The sequence below is a fragment of the Hoplias malabaricus genome, chromosome 8, assembly GCF_029633855.1.
Source record: "Hoplias malabaricus isolate fHopMal1 chromosome 8, fHopMal1.hap1, whole genome shotgun sequence".
Lineage (NCBI taxonomy): Eukaryota > Metazoa > Chordata > Actinopteri > Characiformes > Erythrinidae > Hoplias > Hoplias malabaricus.
This window is the reverse complement of record NC_089807.1, coordinates 4,247,528-4,269,546: the sequence shown is the minus strand read 5'-3', so window position 1 is coordinate 4,269,546 and position 22,019 is coordinate 4,247,528. Positions and strand designations below refer to the sequence as shown.

At 42.2% G+C, this 22,019-nt stretch overlaps 1 protein-coding gene across 1 annotated transcript in view; it reads left to right on the top strand.

The window, feature by feature from the left end:
* syne2b (spectrin repeat containing, nuclear envelope 2b) overlaps nucleotides 1–22,019 on the top strand; it is a 167,208-nt gene that overhangs the window by 76,647 nt on the left and 68,542 nt on the right. The window contains exons 66-76 of the mRNA XM_066679143.1: nucleotides 763–945; nucleotides 1,105–1,242; nucleotides 1,362–1,547; nucleotides 1,753–1,857; nucleotides 2,002–2,154; nucleotides 4,230–4,331; nucleotides 6,132–6,290; nucleotides 7,190–7,357; nucleotides 11,556–11,618; nucleotides 12,996–13,085; nucleotides 19,087–19,242. Of these exons, the coding sequence (XP_066535240.1) occupies nucleotides 763–945; nucleotides 1,105–1,242; nucleotides 1,362–1,547; nucleotides 1,753–1,857; nucleotides 2,002–2,154; nucleotides 4,230–4,331; nucleotides 6,132–6,290; nucleotides 7,190–7,357; nucleotides 11,556–11,618; nucleotides 12,996–13,085; nucleotides 19,087–19,242 (1,503 nt within the window). The remainder of the gene's footprint in view (nucleotides 1–762; nucleotides 946–1,104; nucleotides 1,243–1,361; nucleotides 1,548–1,752; nucleotides 1,858–2,001; nucleotides 2,155–4,229; nucleotides 4,332–6,131; nucleotides 6,291–7,189; nucleotides 7,358–11,555; nucleotides 11,619–12,995; nucleotides 13,086–19,086; nucleotides 19,243–22,019) is intronic.

Sequence of the window (22,019 nt, the reverse complement as noted above, 5' to 3'; positions counted from 1 at the left end):
TCTGTGTGGGTTTCCTCCGGGTGACTGTCTGTGAGGAGTGTGGTGTGTTCTCCCTGTGTCTGTGTGGGTTTCCTCCGGGTGCTCTGGTTTCCTGCCACAGTCCAAAAACACACGTTGGTAGGTGGATTGGTGACTCAAAAGTATCCGTAGGTGTGAGTGAATGTGTGTGTCTGTGTAGCCCTGTGAAGGACTGGTGCCCCCTCCAGGGTGTATTCCCGCCTTGCGCCCAATGATTCCAGGTAGACTCTGGACCCACCGCGACCCTGAACTGGATAAGGCTTACAGATAATGAATGAATGAATCTAAAGGAATGGGCACTGAATGGAGCAGCTGAACATGAGCATAAGGGCTCTGGGTCATTCCAGAGAACACAATTTCACTGTTTCATAGCCCAATGCTGGGAGGGCTTATACCCCTCTGACCAACGCTTGACACTGAGCAAAGGTGACCTTAAGCTCTTACACAGCTGTTCAAGAGCATGCCATTCTGTTGGTTAGTGTTTTGAATGGAGATTATAGCAGTTGTGTTTGTGCACAACACAGCATCTGTATACACACTGGGTGAACCTTAATGTAGCTGTATACATCAATGAATATCAAAATCTATAAACAATATTTTGGAAAACGTGACCGTGGTCCAATGAACTGTACATAATTTGACCAGTAAATGGACGTCCAGAGACAAATGATCAAATGAACAAAACACAATGGAGACTTTCTGAAGTCTGTATTACAAAAGTTAGCATCTTTCTTCTTCCCAAAGCGTGTGTGGGATGAGTTGGACGGTCTGCACTCTCGGCTGGCGGCGGTGGAGGTGGAGCTCCAGGACATCAGCGAGGAGAAGCCAGAGGAGGCACGGGTCCTCATGGAGAGACAGGTTCAGACTCAGCAGCTTCACACGAGACTGACTAAACTGGCCGAGGAGAGGACAACGTTCCTCAGCAAGGTCAGCATGTGCTACCTGTTTGAAAAAAAAAATGTTTTATGACATTGCCCTGTTCTGTTTTGGAGCACATTATGTGTCAAAAGCAGCAAGAAACCAGCATGATTTTTAACATCAAGAATGTTAACACAATATAAGCGCCATGTGATACACTTCCCTCAGATGCGAGGCTGGCTGCAGGACCATGAGGAGATGGTGAAAGGTTCTCAGAGCTGGATTAGAGAAGCTCAGTCATGGATCACTACTCCCTGCACATACACCACAGCCAAATGTCTGGATGGCCACATTAATGCTTTACAGGTGACAGGGTTGGCTGTACGACCCATATTCATTTTAAGTAGTGCCACTATCTAGAATGGTAAATTTATATACGTTGTTGATATCTTTTTACCCGGTAATCGATGTATATTTTCCTGTAGATGGTTCTGGATGACTCCGAGCAGATCCGCCGGACTCTTCAGGGTTTTGAAAGTGTGTTAAAGGAGATGCAGAATGTGTGTGATGTTAGCAGACTGCAGCAGGAGCTGAATGATGCAGACCAGCGAGTGGCTAACATGCAGCAAAACCTGCTAGAACCTTTATCTCAGCTAGAACACGCTGCTGCTGTGAGTACACACACACGCCCATGCACTACCTGTACCTCTTTAGTCAACACTTCTTTAAAGCTTAGGCCTGTAGAAGAGGCTTAGAGTGTATGTCTACCAATGTGCAGCATCTTAACCTTACTCACATCACACATTCTACCAAGGTTGTTTCAACCACAGATGTGCTAATTATGAAGCAGCTGTTTTACATGAATGACCTCCACAGGAAGTGGACGCCATGGAGTCTGAGCTGAGGATCATGGAGAAAGATGTTACTGACCTCAGGTCAGCGCTGACTTCAAAGGATGGTATCACCCAGGACAAGCTCAAGGTGTGTGTGTGTGTGTGAGTGTGTGTGTGTGTGTGTGTGTGTGTGTGTGTGATTTTGCAACAGCAGACACAACAGAAGTGCCGTGTTGTGTGGGCACTGTTGTTCATTTTGATTAGATATGATTATACACGTGTGTTTGGACAGGCTGCGGAAGGCAGGATTGAGCTGATGAAGCGGACAATAGCCGAGATGCAGAGCTGTAAATCTGGACTGTGTTTACCTGATGGAGCAGAGAACACTCTCACTGTGTTTAAGAGTGCTGAATTATTAATGAATAAGCTCCTGGAGTTAGACCAGGTACATGCACCCACACACAGATGTTTGTATTACTGTCTTTGTAGGATATGTTTTAATCTATTCATTCATTCATTCATTATCTGTAACCCTTATCCAGTTCAGGGTCGCGGTGGGTCCAGAGCCTACCTGGAATCATTGGCCGCAAGGCGGGAATACACCCTGGAGGGGGCGCCAGTCCTTCACAGGGCAACACACACACACTCACACATTCACTCACACACTCACACCTACGGACACTTTTGAGTCGCTAATCCACCTACCAACGTGTGTTTTTGGACTGTGGGAGGAAACCGGAGCACCCGGAGGAAACCCACACTCCTCACAGACAGTCACCCGGAGGAAACCCACACAGACACAGGGAGAACACACCACACTCCTCACAGACAGTCACCCGGAGGAAACCCACACGGACACAGGGAGAACACACCACACTCCTCACAGACAGTCACCCGGAGCGGGAATCGAACCCACAACCTCCAGGTCCCTGGAGCTGTGTGACTGCGACACTACCTGCTGCGCCACCGTGCCGCCCTGTTTTAATCTATATAAGTACATTTGTAGGATATATATTTTACTTAGTACTTACAGCCACTAAATGCAACTGTATTGAGGGGATATATTATGAGAAAAATGTTTTTGAATGTACTAGCACAAGATTTTTGGGACCTTAATCTCACCAAGACACACCATGCGAAATAAAACAAACGAGTCAGTTCTCTGTGGGCTGCGTACGTCTGAAAACACTGGGTAAAATTAGTTTTTTTAGTTTTCACACAATGCAGGCAGAGTTGTCTTGCCTTGCCTTCTGGGTTTCTCAAATCAAAGCACTGGACCCATGTTGTGCGAGGGTGCGAAGACGAGTTTAAACAGAGAAAAGCAAACACAAGGTGCATTGACAAATAACGGTACTGAGTAAAAAAATGGAGACAAAGAGAACAGAGAAGAAAGAACAGGGTGAAAATGGTTGTCCCACTGAGCGAAGCTGTGAGTCACTATCGTTTAACAGAACAGGCACTGAAGCCGGCTTTTCTGATTAGACGGGGAGAACACAGCTGCGGGGTTTAATCCTTGTGGTATTTTGCACAAATTCTTCTACATTGAACTATTTCACATCCAAACACTCTGAGTAACTCTCTCAACAGCCGTACAAGGCAGACTTTATTAAAATGTATTGGGATTTTAGTAAAGCAACTGCCTAAAAAAACATCCTGTTTATCCCAAATGCAGTCAGTCATCTGAGAAAGGTTTGGTGTCAGAAGTTAAGGGTTGTACTGAGCTAATGTGGATTGTAAGCCTTTAGTTTGGTGGTTTCTGACTGGTGTATGACATTCTGTTTTCTGTGAACATGCAGTACTGTACATAGGCTTTAGGCACTTGAGAAAAAGAGATTTATAAATCTGATTATCTGAGCAGTAAGGGTTTATTTTCTCAAAAGAAACAATCATTGAAAAAATAGAAAATATTAGTATAAAAAAACCTTTATTACTTTAAACATTGTAAATACGTTTATTCAAGCACCAAATGTTTGGACACACCCACTCAGGGAGGGGTTTGTTTGTTTTGGGCTATTTTCCATGTGTTGTGAATGTACAGTACCAGTCAAAAGTTTGGACATCTTCTCGTTCATTGGTTTTCTTTGTTGTTTTTTAATATTCTACATTGTAAATGAAAATGGAAGACATATGGAATTATGTAGTAAACAAAAGTGTTAAACAAACCAGAATGTTTTATATCAAATATTTTATTTGACGACAGCTTTGCACACACTCTGCCGTCACCTGTTCACACTTCAGTGAACAGCTGTGGCCTCATCAAGAGTTAATTTGTAGACCTCCTCGTTTGTGTTTGAGACCATAACTTGGATTGTGCAGATTTCTGTACAGTGAACAGCCCTATTCCACCAGTGACTAATAAAAAGATGTGTCCAAACTTTTGACTGGTACTGTATATTGAGAAGATGAATTATTTTAAATAACAATAATAATTGTAGGTGCCTGAGACGTTTGCAGTGTAGTTCAGTATTCCTTCTCTAGTGCTCCCTCTCTCGCTCACTTTCTCTCTCTCGCACTTTGTAGCTGGTTTTGGAACACACAGTTGTGGTAGAGGAACCTCCTGCTGCAGTGAGTGAGAAGCCCACCCTCAGTGTCCCCCCCACCATTGCTGAAGAGGAATCACAGGTAAGACATTTTTTTTATTTGTAATGTAAAAAGATGATTTAACAAAGCTGTATGCGTTTTTAGATGGAAAGCATCTCACGGAACTGATTCGTAACTCACTGTGTGTCCTTGTTATTTGGTGTCTCTCATTCATTCATTCATTTTCTGTAAGCGCTTATCAGATAGCGGAATCATTGAGCGCAAGGCGGGAATACACTCACACATTCACTCACACACTCACACATTCACTCACACACTCACACCTACGGATACATTTGAGTTGCCAATCTACCTACCACGTGGACACAGGGAGAACACACCACACTCCTCACAGACAGTCACCTGGAGGAAACCCACGTGGACACAGGGAGAACACACCACACTCCTCACAGACAGTCACCCGGAGGAAACCCACGCAGACACAGGGAGAATACACCACACTCCTCACAGACAGTCACCTGGAGGAAACCCACGTGGACACAGGGAGAACACACCACACTCCTCACAGACAGTCACCTGGAGGAAACCCACGTGGACACAGGGAGAACACACCACACTCCTCACAGACAGTCACCCGGAGGAAACCCACACGGACACAGGGAGAACACACCACACTCCTCACAGACAGTCACCCGGAGGAAACCCACACGGACACAGGGAGAGCACACCACACTCCTCACAGACAGTCACCTGGAGGAAACCCACGCGGACACAGGGAGAGCACACCACACTCCTCACAGACAGTCACCCGGAGGAAACCCACGCGGACACAGAGAGAACACACCACACTCCTCACAGACAGTCACCCAGAGGAAACCCACGCAGACACAGGGAGAACACACCACACTCCTCACAGACAGTCACCTGGAGGAAACCCACACGGACACAGGGAGAGCACACCACACTCCTCACAGACAGTCACCCAGAGGAAACCCACGCAGACACAGGGAGAACACACCACACTCCTCACAGACAGTCACCCGGAGGAAACCCACGCGGACACAGGGAGAGCACACCACACTCCTCACAGACAGTCACCCAGAGGAAACCCACGCAGACACAGGGAGAACACACCACACTCCTCACAGACAGTCACCCGGAGGAAACCCACACGGACACAGGGAGAGCACACCACACTCCTCACAGACAGTCACCCAGAGGAAACCCACGCAGACACAGGGAGAACACACCACACTCCTCACAGACAGTCACCCGGAGGAAACCCATGCAGACACGGGGAGAACACACCACACTCCTCACAGACAGTCACCCGGAGGAAACCCACACAGACACAGGGAGAACACACCACACTCCTCACAGACAGTCACCCGGAGGAAACCCACGCAGACACAGGGAGAACACACCACACTCCTCACAGACAGTGACACGGAGCAGGAATCGAACCCACATCCTCCAGGTCCCTGGAGCTGTGTGACTGCGACACTAACCTGCTGCACCACCGTGCCGCCCTGGTGTTTAAAAATCTTCAAACACACTAATAAAAATGTACTGTCCTTTGCACCTCTGTGGCCTTTTACCGTAGCTCTGAGGAACCTGGTTTCTAAAGCAGTGCTAACTGCCGTCTGCAGGTGTGTGCACCCAACATTAAACCAATGAGAGAAAACATTGAAGCGCATATATTCCATATCTTAATCCGTTTCACTAAGATCAGTTTGTGGACATGCGCATACAGTAGCTGGGTCCTGCTTTCAGTTAGGTTCTGTAACCAATTTTGTTTACTATTTATGTGTGTGTGTGTGTGTGTGTGTGTGTGTGTGTGTGTGTGTGTGTGTGTGTGTGTGTGTGTGTGTGTCTCTTTAGGACAGTGGACTGGAGCAGGGCCAGATTGAGATTGCCCATGTAAAGGATGATGTGCTGAGTAAATCTGGTGCTGTGCTAATGACCGTAGGAGAGTCCAGTCCAGAACAGAGGCTCAACTGGGCCACAGAGAAGACTGACCAGTCTACATCCCATACACAGGTTACAACACACACACACAAACACTAACATCAGTAATATAAGCATTATACCCTCAGGAAATTATGGGTCTGATTCCCAGAGATGGCAGGGCTGTCCTTTGTTTGAGCTTTTAATATTCTCCTACAACCTTGTTGAGCTGGCTGATGTGAACCTGATGCACATGACTCTGAGGACGCTTGTGGCCGGTCTCACCCTCTCAGCTTGGTAGCATCATGTGATTGGAGCACACTGTACAATGTATAACCAGAACTTAGAAGTAGACACCTGCCCCCTCAGTGTGTCTTCTGAAATGAAGGACATTAATAGGTAGGTTTGTCTCCCTCCGTTTCCTGCTGTAACACTGTCTGCTCCTCTCGGAAGACTTTATGCTAGCTGTTGGACACATTGCTGTCAGGATTTGATTGCAGTCAGCCTCAAGAACATTAGTGATATGTGATTCTGGTAACTGATGATGCATGATTCATTGTGGATCACAAACACTACTCCAGCTCTTTTCTGTGGAGCTCTATTACTCTAAAGAATGCAGCTCCACTGCTTCACAGCCTAGTGCTTCCTGGGGTGGGGGCTTTGTATCCCTCGGGAACGTACTTGACGTGTGTCTGCTCCAGAGCATCACGTTCTATTGGTCATTGTTTTTTCTGTGGAGATTACACAAGCTGAGTGTGCACAGTTTGAAAACGTGGACCTCATTAGATGAGGTGTCTACAAACATTGGGACGTATTATTATGGATTTGCCACACAGAGGGATTTGTGTCCCTTATTAACAACTCATTACATAACGTCAGATTTATTCCATTTAGTTCTAAAGCTCAGAAGTGTGAGGCTGTGTTTTGTAACGGCTGTGTTACACAGCAGTATGAATAGTGATGAGTGTGTGTGTGTGTTCAACATGACAAAGCAGCAGCCCTGGCTCGAGGAGGAGGAGGAGGAGGAGGAAGAGGATATATTTGTGGATGTAAGAGAAGAGGAAGATGACGATGATGATGAGTATGTGGACGCTAGAGCAGAAATTGAAGGACATGGAATATCTTCTTGCTCCTCAGACTGTGAGACTTGTATCTTGGAGGTAAAAGGAGGTTCCTACAGGATCAATCACTTTCCTGAACTTTCTCTTCTTCTTCTTCTTCTTCTTCATTCAATCATTTATCGCTTTATTTCTGATCTTCTTCACAGTCTTATTTTCCTTATACATTTTCATCCTTCTTACTGATAATACTTGGGCATTATCAGATTTATACTAAGCAATAATTACAGGAAGAAATGCTAACTTTCATGACGGTTATTAAATCACAGAATTATGGCTTGTTGCATTATCATTTCCAAGATCTTTGTTAATAACTGTTGTATTGACTATAATGTTTGGAGTGTAATGTATTATTTTTATTTATTTATTTATTTATTTATTGATGTATGAATAATCATTTCCTAGCTGCAGCATCCCAGTTAGCATGTCAGTGTTAGCTTATATGTGTGCTGGTATCTAATGTGATACTACAGCCCTTTCCATATAAAACACTACATAATATAATTGTAAAAAACCTTGTCCAAACTAGTGTTGCACGATATATCGATACTAGAAATGTATCTCAATACTTTGTCGTTAAAAACGATACCATACCACATTTAATGAGTACCGGTACTTTAAGAAGAAGTGTTTTAAAATAAGAGCTGTATTCCCATTGAGTGCCACACCACAGCGTGTGTCTCCTCTCCCTCCATTAAGGATTTTGCTGCTAGTTTAACGACTTTTCAGACATTCTAGTGAGTTATTTAAAAACCGATTAGCACCAGCGACTTTCTGTACAAACCTTAACTACTATTTATAGAAGAGAATCACCTGTAGGACAACTCGTTAGAACATGAGCGGGAGACACAGCTCTCTCTCCGCGGCTTCTCTGCTCCTGGAGAACGGAGCTCCGGGAGACACAGCTCCCTCGAAGCGGCTCGTCTGCTCCAGAGACGGAGCAGCACAGTCGGTCCACGCTACAGCTCACGCCGATCAGAATAAGCAGCGAATGTGTAAAAAGTGCTGCCAAAGATAGGTTTGCTTCCTTTTATGTTGAATTTATTCCTTTTTCGGAACTGAGATCACAATTGATTGAGGCATTCCGTTTTAATCAAGTCTTATGAATGTATGACATAGGGTCGAAGGCGCAGGAATGGTGAAACGTCACGTGTGGCAGATACCAGCGTTTTTGCCGACCGCCCTCAGCTTTAGAGAACATAGCTACATTACTTCTCCTGATGTTTTAGGTTTTTGCCATGGTATCGTTTCAGTACCGGTATTGAGATATTTAGGCAGGTATCGTATCGAAAGTCATAATTTTGGTATCGTGACAACACTAGGCCAAACTTACTTTGGCAACTTCCTAGCAACAACTTGGGACACCTTAGGAACGTGTAATACCAAACCATAATGTGGTTGGTGTGGCACAGTGGATGTCTCAAACCTGTAATACGTCAGCAAAGACCTGAAAAACATAGCAAACACTTCCCTGCACAAACAGTTTCACCTTACTGACGATGTAGTAACAGCTTAGCGACTGCCTGGAAACCCTAGCAACATCTGGGAAAGAACTAGCGTAATTACCCCAAGTTCCGGCCACTTTAATTACAATATTGGAAATCTTAGCTAACTGTAAATAAATAGAAGTACTTTACTCACTCAAATCAACATTTTTCAGGAGTCAAATATGTGTAGATTAATGTACAAGACTTGCTTGACTTTGAAAGAAAAAACGCTTTTGTTTAAGTAGGTGCTAATACTGCTAAGATTATTGGTGCCCCCTAACTCCTAACAACCTCCCCTGCTTGTGACAGTCAAACGAGACAGTAGCGACCACATTCAGTGGTTTTGAGAGGTTCACAATGAGATTATGTTTGTCCTGTGTTGGTATCCGTACTCTACATGTAAGGATTAAAATGGCGGTAGATTTTCCCCTCAGAGAAAAGGAAGCTAACCGCTAAGCTAACTTTTACACTGAGGGAAATACCTGTCGCGAAATGGAAATGTGTTGTGTTCCACATGCAGTTTTGCACACAAAGAATTACAACACTGTTAGAGATACTTAAATATTGTTTAGGTATGTGATTTTTTTTTTTGCAAGACTGATGTTTAAATGCCCTACTAAGGCTGGAACTTATGTTTTATTGTTTTACCCAATGCGATTGGTGAAGAGAGAGAGCGGAATGGCACCATATACAGCAGTGGCCGGAATTAGGGAAAAGACTGATATACGTTTTCTTCAGGAAATTAATATATTCATTTCTAATTAATTTAAATTTGGCATATTTCACAAGGTAACACAGTTGTAAGCTAATGCGATGACATGAAAATGTGGATGTAAGCTTATTTTCGATATGTTAACTCTATTGTGAGCTAACATGGTGATCTTCCTCATATGTAGACTAACATTAACATGCTAACTCTGATTTAAGCAGATGTGTTGACATGCTAACAGGCGTAAGCTATAACAACCTGGTCTCACTCTTTAGGTCAATGGTGCTGTCACATAAAATGAGGAAATTGTTTCGTTGTAAGTGTCACCAAAACACAATGGAAGCACTGATAACAAGAGCTTGTATGTTAATTTCCAATCAATGAAAAATTGTGATACTATATCATGAAATACTCTCTCCCACTTATGTGGCTATATCACAAATAGGAATTAAACAGGGGTGGCTATAACAGATGTGACTAAACCTCCCTGCTGAAAAACAATAGTCTGTGTGATGTGTTTTCCTGATGGGTTGATATCACAATGTAAAGGATCCTAGTTGGTTTTATTTACAGAGCTAATAATTAATAATAATAGCTAATAATAGCCTCAGTAGACAACATTTAGGACGTTTCAGTCACCCACAGACTGCAGAGTAGCAAGGTAATTAGTGGTATTCAGTCGTGACCAATAACACCGTTCCTACTCAATCAGTTTTAATCCTATTAGTTTTAATAGTAGTTTTTCAGCATGGATGTTGACTACTCAGATATAAGTTAACACACTTACATGCTCACATCCTGTAGCTATGAAATTAATAATTCAATACCATACCATACTTTTATTTGAGACCCCCCAGTATGAGCAACTTTCACATTTTTGTGATGCAGCGTTACTGTCCTGAATTTGATTGAACCATTACACCCTTCTACTTTTCCACACATGCTCAAAGTTGCTCATCTATGCGTCTTATTATATTCCACATGTTTGGCTTCACTTCATTCTTCTCTGCACTCCTCCTCCGCCTCTTCTTCTTCTTCATCTCCTCCACTCCATCCTGGGTCTGCCACTGTCACCATTTTTTTCATCTCAGCACATTCATAACTCTGTCATTTTTTAACAGATGCATCTTCAGAAGCTCTACTTTGTACTTGCACTATTTTTGTTCTGGTTTTCTCTTTTTTAACCGTTCTCTCCGTCTCCTCTTCTTCACACTGACTTTATCACTTCTCACTGTGGCTTGATCTGAGTTGGTGGTAATGTATTTGTCCAGGACACTCGATTGAGACTGTGTGTGTGTGTGTGTGTGTGTGGGCTCTGTTCTGATTGGCATGCCAGGTTATTTACACTGTACACTGAAATGTTCAATAAGAGCACTAGATGTGATGTCAGAGAGAGTGGGCAGGGCCTAACAGGCTGTATTTAAATACGTATGGGGTTGTGATTATTCCAAACCATATTGACTTTAGAAATCTTGTTAGTGTTTACATACCACATCAAACTCATATTTCATACCAGTAAAATAATATTTGACAGTATACTTCCTGATGCTGTCTAACTAAAATATTACTTGTTCATTTGAAAATACGACTACGTTTTGTCTCCAAGGTTCTCCTTGTCTCCACTCCTCCTACAGGGGGCGCTGTAGTCACATATTACAGTGTCAGGTCATAGCCTGTTTGTTTTTACTGTCAGCCGCAGAAATAAAGGGAGAGCCGTACATGCAAATACATTTCATAATCATTTACCTGCACTTTCACACTTCAGCAGAATGGGTACACCTGCTTTAGTGTTCTAATATGGACATTAAAAATACACAAAGAGCATATGAAACCCATAGGAATCCACAGCATGTGTAATTATTAAAGTCTGGTCATTATAACTGCATGTAATATACGATCAAAATGAATCTTCAGGGTTTATTTTTAACAGTTTTACTGTAATATTTGTGGAGTGCTTTCAGCCTAATGTGAATATGTAGTGTTTTCTTTAGAAAATTATAGAATTGAGTGGAAGTTTTACAAAGATTCACATGTTTTTGTGTAGGACACAGAGGGTGAACAGCCTACTGAATCTCTGGATGAGGACAAGACTGTAACAGACACCAAGGTAAAACTGTGATTGGTTCAATCTGGCAATAATGACAATATAAAAAATAATACATTTTGTTGCAGTTCAAATCAGTTCAGCAAAGTAGGGAATGCCCTTTTGAATGGAATTCAGTTTAAAGGCTAAGCACCACTTAATGGACCTCCATGAATATTTCACATTATTGTAGTTACTGACAGATATAAGTATGAATTAAAATGAAAATAGCAGCTTAATTTGCTTTAAAACTGACAATTTTATTAAATTGACAGAAAAACCCGAGCTCGCTACGGAAATTCTTGAACGCGACCGTGACGTCACTGGTGGACAACAGCTGAACAACTCCGCGGTAAAACACCGTTATGACTGACTGTTATGACAGTATCTAGCTAAATAACCAACATTATTCATGACAGTAGCCTAGCAATAGGCTAAACTCAAATGTAGAGGTACCGTTATTCTTGTAAATGTGATCGAAGTCGAACTCGAATTCATCCGACACTATAAACCTCCGTAATGCAGCTACGTAGCCGAGTATAATCTGAGCCACCGAGTTTAGCGAGTCAAGCTAACGTTAACTAACACCAACTAAAACAGGCGAAGTGAGTGTCCTCACCCTGTTTACCTCCATGTTACAGAGGCTCTTGAACACCTTTCGTTGGTGTCCTTACATGCCCATATTGTTGGAAAAGCGCCAGTGAAATGAGCTACAGATAACGGAGTGAGCGGAGGGTCCTTTCCAAAGTGCCCGTTTAAAGTGGACAAATTTAGTCCATTTTCTGGATATTTTGGGATCTTTGGGCCATTTGTTCACAGATGTCCCACTGTACATTGAATGATTGCAGAAAAAACAACACACCTTTTCCTCATTTTGCATTAAATTAAGTGCAGCTTCTAGAGTGTTGTCCATCATCTACGTCACAGGCAAGACGCCTATTAGAGTTTCCCAACACCGTGGGGGGGGGGGGGGGGGGGTTGGGGGCAACGGTCTTTTAAACCTTATTCCTTCAATTAGTAAGAAATAACATGTTTTCTGACTCTCAATAAACACAAGTTCAAATTCCACTGTATTTATTTGTTTGACACTTTCATATCGCTGGTGCTTAGCCTTTAAGAGATTTATCCCAGTGTCCCAGTATGTGAGGTTTTTACAGTCTGACAAGTAACAACTGTGGAGTTGAATATGGTTTGGTGTGTTCCCGCTTACTGTGTCCAAAATGGCTCCCTATTCACTATTCCCAGTATTAATCCAGGATTTCAGTTCAGGATTTCTTTGTAAACATTGGGAAATTCTAAAAATTAGACAGAGCATTTATCCCAATGTCTTAAATATTACATATCTGAACTTTTTCCTGTTACTTTTACTTGTTTTTTGTTTGTTTTTTTGCCTCCCCCCAGGCGGTGGAAACTGTCCCAGAGACGAGTGAACAGGAACCTGGAGCTAAAGCAATGACAAGCGTGAGATCTCAATCTCCTCCTAAAGAGCTGGTAACGAATCCCCCATTTGTTAGAGAACTCTCCAAGTCTCCCTCCAGAGGCCAGCAGAAGTGTGTGGTCTCGTAGCTGTAGAGCTCTCTTGGAACCTCTCGGTCTTAAAGCGTCTCTTCTAGAACCAGAACTCCGCTTGTCTAGAACCTTGTAGCACTAGAATCCTCCAGTCAGTGCATTTACATGGTTTGTTGTGCTCCAAACTGCTATGAAGCAATGTCTTGATAATGACATGAATCCTTTCTGAGGAAAAGAGAACCATGACTGAGAGAGTTATTGAGCATCATGTTTCACCATGATTAAAATACCCTTCTCTACTGTTTACTCATTAAACATTATCTTCTCCATTGGGTGCAACCTCCTGCTTCGCTGTGGCTCAGTGTGAAATTATATGTAAAGATCACAGAATCATTTTTACTTTTGAAGCACCTTATGAGACCCCTGAACACAGTAAATCTTTCATAGATCATCTGTAACGAGGCGTATAAGAGATCCTAACTGACCCCTTTTTCCCACCACCCAGTTTGATGCTAGCCGATGCTAGTTAGCGTTCTCCTCGAAGCGTATTGAGGTGTTAATCGCTCACGTTTTGGAGATTTGCGAGTCTCTGATCTCACCACATGGTCGCATTGTGTGATGGAGAGATCACGCTAGTGGGTGGGGTCAGACATTAGAGTAAACAATTATTATTAATTATTATACTATTTATGATTTACACTAAATATCAATGTTTACATTTTTTCCAAAGCGGGGAAAATCTACAAGTGTAATTTTCACTAATGTACTCACATGGTATTTTTTTGTCTACTAAATAAAAACTAGTCTACAGCGTCAGTGCCAATCTAAAAGCTTATTTATAGCATGTTACACTTTTGTAAAGCGGTGTTAATGTGCATTGTTCTTGAACTGTGGTCATTTCTGTTGGTTCACTAGTGTGTATTATATACAAGTGCCTTATTCTGTGAGATATGTTCCTGTAATTCTTTTGTCCAACACTCACTTTGCCCAAGTCTTCAGTGTGTAAGTGCATGAAGCAAACTCTGTTATTGATTTTGAAAATTACAGCACCAAGGTTTTTCCCGCTCAAAAGTTCACAAACCAGAAAGACGGTGGTTTTGAGTTATTATATTGACAGGTTTTTCTTTGCCATGTAAATGCACTGATTTATTTAGCCCTGTGCATGCTCTCCGCTGTTTCTTCTTCTTCATTTCTCCTTTTGTCAACTTTGCAATCATCTTTCATTTTTGTCTGAAAAGAAAAGAAGAATGAAAGGAAAGGAAACACACAAAAGCAAACGAAAAATAAACCCACACAAGTGATCTACTCCCGCCGTCTCTCTCTCTTTTTCTTTGTGTCAGGGACAAACTACGATAGTCACAAATATTTAAGCCACAACATCTCAAGGAAGGACCCTGTTTAAAATCATTATCTTTGACATAGGTGTGGATGGTGCAAGTGAGGTGGTGTTAAGGCGAGGAAAGCTTGGAGTAACTATTGTAAAAACTATTAGTGATCTGACCAGTGATCTGTGATATGACCATTAGTGATTAGGGCTCTACTCCAAGCGTGCTGAGCTCCACTGACACTTGATTGGCTGATGAACAGTGGAGCAATAAATGGGAGGGATCTCGTGTTGGCCTTCACCCGTCCAGTTTGATGGTACTGTTTGAGAGGTAGTGATTAGAAACAGGACATGCTGAAACTGGGGGGTAACAAAATCTATTAAAAAATAGACCCCCACAGTGTCAAAGTACAGAATACACCAAGCTTTCTACAGAAACACAGCCCTCATTTGTACCTTCATTAGACCAATCATAGGCCGTTATTCTCTCTGTCTTGAGTGGACACTGAGTGAAGCCCTGGTAAGTTCATAAACACAGGTTTTACAGTTCTAACTCACTCAAATCCTTCACCCTTACAAATCCTACTTGAATGTTGACCCCAGATGATCACCCTACCAACTCTAGGGTCTGACCGATATCATCTTTTTTAATTGATACTGAAATTCAAAGACAGATCATTACTCAAAGGTAATTAATTACTTCAGTAAAAAGACTACATTGGTTTTGAAGACATGGCGTCTGGTTACCATCACCACCACTGCTAAAAATGAGATTTTTCATGTCAAACACTGAAGATCAAATTAAAAACAGATGTAATTTACATGTCATGAACCATGACGATGATCTTTATGGCAGTGACAGTAGAAATAACGGTAACGTATCGGTCAGGCCCTACTCTTCGTTCACGCTAACACTTAGCAACCCTTGATCAGAGTGTGTTCTGTAACATTGAAGGTTTTGCTTTTTTAACCTTGGAAGTCCTGAATTATATAAAGAATCAGTTATTAAAATTAAATTTGATTTAAATTATGTATTGACAGTTTAAAACCGTAAAAAAATACGGTTTATTTCAAGTCAAAATATTTTATTCCTTCTGTAAAACAAAAGTGGATGGCAGTAGTAGAAAAATATAACAGTTAGCCGTGGCCAATTAGGGCCAGACATTTTTGAAAAATGTTTGTCATACGGTGGCCCTCAAAACAATCCAAACTTCTCAAAAGTTCATTTCAGTTTTGTTTATTTCACTTAAGGACAAAACAATAGCCGTTTTTTGTGGTCAGTACATTGTGCCTGAAATAATAGCGTAATGATTTGTAACAATAACCCCTGTTAAAAAGCAATGAACTTTCAGCAAACACTTATTATTACACTTGTTATTAAGAATATTCAGATATTGAAAGATCTAAACATATTTAAATATCCTTAATAAACAATAAATTAAATAAATCAACAGTTTGGAAACTGACGTATAAACAAACACCAGTAAAGACAATGGGTGATTACTGAGGTCAGCAAAAATAACTGAGGAAATGTCCATCTGTTATGCAATAGGTCAATAACGTAATTATTGTGTCAGTCATTGTCACATGACGCAGTGCTAATGTTGAAGTCAGATTCGATGACTGAGTAACGTCACAGGTCGCCCAGGTCTGCTCGGAATGGATGAATAATGAACAGAACTCATCAAGGCTGTTGTTAACAGCATCACAGTAGATTTCTTTTAGCCCAAATGTGACAGTGCTTACATTATTAAATTAGGAATTATTAGATCACACTAAAACCTTTGTGGTTTTGCCGTTAAATGGTGTTGCTCCACATACTTTATTTGCCCCTTTCACCCTGTTCCTCAATAGTCAGGACCACCACAGAGCTGGTATGATTGGTAGTGGATCTTTCTCAGCGTCGCAGTGATATGGTGGTGGTGGTGGTGTTGTGCTTGAGTGGATCAGACACAGCAATGCCGCTTGAGTTTGTAAAGCCCTCGGTGTGGGCAGTGACTTGTGTCCACTGATGAAGGACTTCGAGGAGGACTAACACAAATTGTGCAGCAACAGATGAACAACTGTGTCTTGTCTTGATATCTACAAGGTGGACCAACGAGGTAGGTGTGTCTAACAGAGGTGCCAGTGAGTTGACACTGGGTTTAAAATCTCCTGCAGCACTGCTGTGTCTGATCCACCTATACCAGTGCAGCACACACTTACACCCCCCACCACCATCCTAATCACATACCCGATCTATGGAGTCCTGATCATCGAAAGACAGGCGGAAAGATAAATAAAGTATGTACAGAGTGCACAAGTATGGTCAGTGGAGCTGAGACGATGAAAAAGACCATAAATCTGTATTTTAGTAAATACCAGGGAAGAGAAATCTAAGGAGAACTGCTTGGTGTTTTAGAAGTTTCCTCAGCTAACACCATGATGTGAAAACTTTGCAAACATTAAATGGGATAGAAATAAGAACTATAAAATTACAACAGACTTTGGTGTTCATTAAAACTGTGACTTCTAAGGGTTAAAAAACAAGGGTTAAACTGAGGTTTGAACTCGTACCACACTGCAGCCTTCACTTTGAAAGTATGCCACAGGCTCTAAGTCTAACAACGATGAAGTAAGTTAATGTGTGTGGTTCATTAATCAGTTGTATTAAGGGAACACTAGGTAAGATTTGGTTATTTTTGGTGTTTTTTACTCTTGGGCTCCCCCTACAGTTACAGAATGTAAATCACTTTTACAGCACGCTCCTGAAAGTTACATAGTTCGGTTTCTGCAGTGCTGGGCCTGGCATAGCAACGACAGAGGCTCACTATTACAGGTCAGCAGAGCATCACAATGATTTTGAAGTTACAATTATAAAGTAAAACCACTACCTAGTGTTCCTTTAAAGGAGCGATCAGTCATGTTGTCCATTGATTATACTGACATCTATTGGCCTGAACGTGTCAGCAATTCTGTAGTAAACTAGACTGTCCTAATCATAGCCACCTCATGAAACATTTCATACAAAGAGTGTGAGCTGCACTTCACAGAAAACCCAAAAACAAAGATTATCAGTTTGATGTTTGTCTTGTGTTTGGAGGTAAAAATGACCTATTGCTCCTTAAGTCTGAAATACTACGGTCCAATTTATTAGAAATGACCTTGTGTCCAGTTACTGACCACTTCATGAGCTCTACCTAATCAGGCTTCACTCCAATAAGGCTCACAGCTAGACGCCTAGGTCAGACTACACCTTTGTTGAGGTTGGATCATTAAACCACTCCACAAACACCAGTCCAGCTCATCCTAGAGGTACTGAGTGGAGGCCCACCGCTCCCCAGACCAATGCTGGGGGCACTAGCCCACACTCAGCACAGAGCTAGTGATCTTCAGTTAATGTACAAAGGCACCAGAGCTTCCTATTCTGTGGTTTGACAGTTTTAGCCACAGCAATGAACTAGCACTACTGAGTGCTCCTAACACTTCCCCAGCACACAGCTGAACCTTATTTTCACGTTTCAGTGTAATGTATTGGTACTTACTACCCCTGGTGTTACTAGATTTGGGTTGTATTCAAATTTGGAGATTTTACCTCAGTTTCCTGGTTAATACACAGCACAGGAAACTTACAGAGCTTCCTATTTTTTATTAAAGTCTGGAGAATCTCAGAATATTAAAGAGAACTGAAAACCTTAACTCACACATACACAAAAAAGAGAAAAGTCCAGGGTCTCAGGTTTGTTTGAACCAGGAATATAGCACTTTGTGGGGACACACAGTGTGAGGTAAAAGCTGCTCCTCTCAATTTAAATCATTACATTTTGAAGTGAAGTCATGGGTTAAAGTTAGTGCAAGGTCCAGGGGAGGGGTTAGCGTTGGGCTAGTAGCGTTTATGTTTTCGTTTATTAACTCTACACAAGTCTATGGCCTCACAGTGAAATAAAAACTGTCTCTCTCTCTCTCTCTCTCTCTCTCTCACACACACACACACACACACACAGAGAGAGAGAGAGAGAGACAGGGTGAGTGTACCAGTATCACTTTATGAGGACTAAAACATGTAACGTCCCCACAATTCACAAAAACAAGAGCTCTATGTGAAACCGGCCCCACTTTCAGGAAGTAGTTTTAGCGGCAGGTGGGCGGGGCCAGGCGCGAGAGAGAGAGAGAGAGAGAAAGAAATGAAAATGAAGGAGAGAGAGACCGATAGACATGTAAGACGTGTGTGTGAAAGAGAAATAAGATAAAAAGACTGGGATGTAGATTTCCCGTGAGAGAGAGAGAGAGAGAGAGAGAGTATTGGTGACGTTTTTGTTTGAGTTGTTGTCAGAGTGTTTGTGTGTTGTACCATTGCTGCAACGTGTTTAATACAATGCTGAGAGACAGAGAGAGAGTGAGAGAGGTATTTGCTTTGCTTTCTAAAGTTAGTTTGCTGTGTATGAGGTGGTGCTCTCTATTGAATGTTAATAGACACACCCAGAGCCTTAGAAACCCTGCTGTCCTCACACACACCCACACACACACACACACACAGGTAAAGAAAGTAAGAGAGAGGTAGAGTTTGTACGTGTGTGTGTTCCTTTTTTTACAGCTTGACTTTTCAATTGTTGTAGGTGTGTAGTGTGTTGACATTCCTTTGAACTCTTTTTCACGTTTTTCTCTCTCTTTTCTCTGCAGGGCTCCGATGAAGGAGTGCTGAGTGTGTGTGTGGAGAAGGCAGCGTTGTTGGAGGTGTATTTGGAGCAGGCAAGGGTCAGTCTGACTCGGTTTGCGCAGTCAGTGCTGGACAGCAGCATGCATCACAGCATTGAGAAACAGCTGCAGAACTGCCAGGTACACACACACACACACACACACAAACCCACAGTTTGTCTCGCAGACACCATCCTCTTCTTGTTGTGTGTCACCACCAGAGAGACGCCTCCCACTTCCTAAAGTGGAAACGGGTGTAATTTTTAATATTACCATATGCCATAAAGGACTGTATGGTTTGGCCCAGCTTCTATTAAGACGTCACAACATTGCTGTGAGGATTTGCATTTAGTGATGCTGCTGTGCTACTGATACCCTAGTGGTTTTGATGTCAGTCCTGACAGATACATTACCCCAATGCCTGACACTTTATACCCCTCTATCCAACACTTGGCATTGAGCACACTGGTCTTAGGCTTATTTTACAAGCTCTATGTGCACAACTGAAGTCTCTTTACAGTTCAGAGTCATGAGAGTTTTGTAGTTCGTGTAGCTTTGCTAACACATGTCCGTACACACACACACACACACACACACACACACACACACATAAGCACAGAGGTAGCTATAATGGTTTGGACTTTAGTCAATGTTTTTGTTTAGATTTTCTCACGAGCTCCTGATTGTGGCTGACTTCCAGCTTCATACACACCACACAGGTGTTTGCTTACTGCCTTGGGGTGTGTGTGTGTGTGTGTGTGTGTGTGTGTGTGTGTGTGTGTGTGTGTGTGTGTGTCACATATCACATACAAAAATATCCAGACATGACATTTAGTGGGATCCATCGCTGTTACATATGTTCAGTTGGGCACAATCGCCACTTAAATTAAATGAACTGGGAGGCTTTGAAGCAGCTGCACATGATCCCAAGCTCACCACTGTGCTGTGGAGCGGTGGAAGCGCATTCACATCCGTCACGTTTGAGATGAGAGGGAGCACTGATCGTCAGTCAGCACGTCAGGTTCTGAATTCATTAAAATACTTGTGGCTGTATATTATCAAAAATGCTCTCAGCATTGATCCAACATTTAGTCTGACACTGAGTTACACTTAGAACCGCAACAAAAGAGGACACCCTCCTTGTTCGGTAAAAGCTTTTGGACACGGTTTATTGCTGACATGTTCATAACTGGTTGATGATTAGCCGATAACCCAGTTTTCATCTTATCAAGCTGGATTGTGTCAGTCATGAGAGTGTGGATGGTGTAGAGTGTGTTCAGGAGACGTGCATTGGTGTATGTGTGTGTGTGTGTGTTCAGATCTGAACTGTTGACGCTGACATATTAAAGTAAACATTGGGTCATATTTCCACACTGTACACAATAAAGCTTCACATTGCTTTAGTCATGCAAAACACGTGAATACACTGTTGTATTTGTGTTTTATGTTGTTTATATTGTAGGGCATTTTACAGTTACTCTTGGAATATTTGGAATGTTGCTGTGGGGATTTGATTGCAGCCACATAAACGTTAGTGAGGGCAGGTACTGGTGTGGGATGATTGGTTCTGTGACATTAGCACCACTCCAGCTCATTCCAAAGGCGCTAGATTGAGTTCCTTCTCTCAAGTTCTGGGGAGTTTTATACCACTAATGGCCACACTGGGCATTGTGACCTTCCAATGATATGCAGCTGCTACTGAGTGTACCATTTTGTTTCTGTAAATCTGCACTTTAAATACACAGATAGCATCATTATTCTGACTCTTAAGAAGTGGTTTGTTCCACTTGACAAAAGGATTTATGACACTTGGGCAGACTGCTCCCACTTGCCAAATGAAGACCACCTTAAAACCAATAAAGGGTCACATGACACCAGAGGTATTTTTTGGACGACTGTTGGTTCACATCCAGTTTGCCATTGTGTATTTAGCCATATTTTAACCCGATGTGCACCAGATGTGGCTTGTGACACAAGAGCCATTTGAGTATTTTCATGCGGACCACTTTGGCTTCACATGAAGTTTACGAACAGTGGGCCAGCAGTGTTTTATCTTTATCAAAAGTGGCCCATATCTGCGTGTTATTAAGTAAACTGTGCTCACAAAGTTTATCAAATGCAACTTGATCAGCTATTAATTGCTTACCTGGTTTTGCACTGGAGCGACAGGGTCGCGGTTGGTCCTGAGCCTTACCACGCAGAATCATAACCTGAACAGAGCACCAGTCCAGCTCAGGGCTGTCACACACACTCACCACAACCAGCCCACCTACCAACATGTTTTTGGAGTGTGGGAGAAATTCAGAACACAAAAAACTCTTCATAGACTGTGCCCCAAGGTGTGGATTGAACCCCACAGACACCCGTGTTGTGGCAGTGACACTACCTGTTGTACAGCCATGCTAATGTAGCTAAAAATGTAGTCTAGCACTTAGCATTTTGTTGCCAACCCGGTCTCACACCTACTCGTGATATAGTCACATACATAGGAGACTGCAATTCGTGACATAGTCGCATATTTTCGACATTTTATGCGACAATATCACAATTATAAGTGTAGGGGTAGTTACCATAGAAACACTATGCGACAGTAACACGAAAACACTTCCTCATTAAGGTGTCATTACCATCCGTTAATACCACAGCCTTTATTTTTATTTACGAAAAATGTAACGTTTCTAATTCATTATTTGCTAAAGTATCGAAGCAAATAATGGTTTGAGAAATGTCCTTTTCAGTATTAACCTTTTGAAAATTAGTAAAAATAACGTTAAGTTATTAATGGGCGTTGGATGACTACTGACGTGCAGACTGACCAATTAAATGTTTACAGAGAAGGTTATCGACCAATAACGGTAGCTCTACAGTCAGACCGTCCAATCAGAAGATTTTAGGCTACTTCACCACGCCCCTTCTCA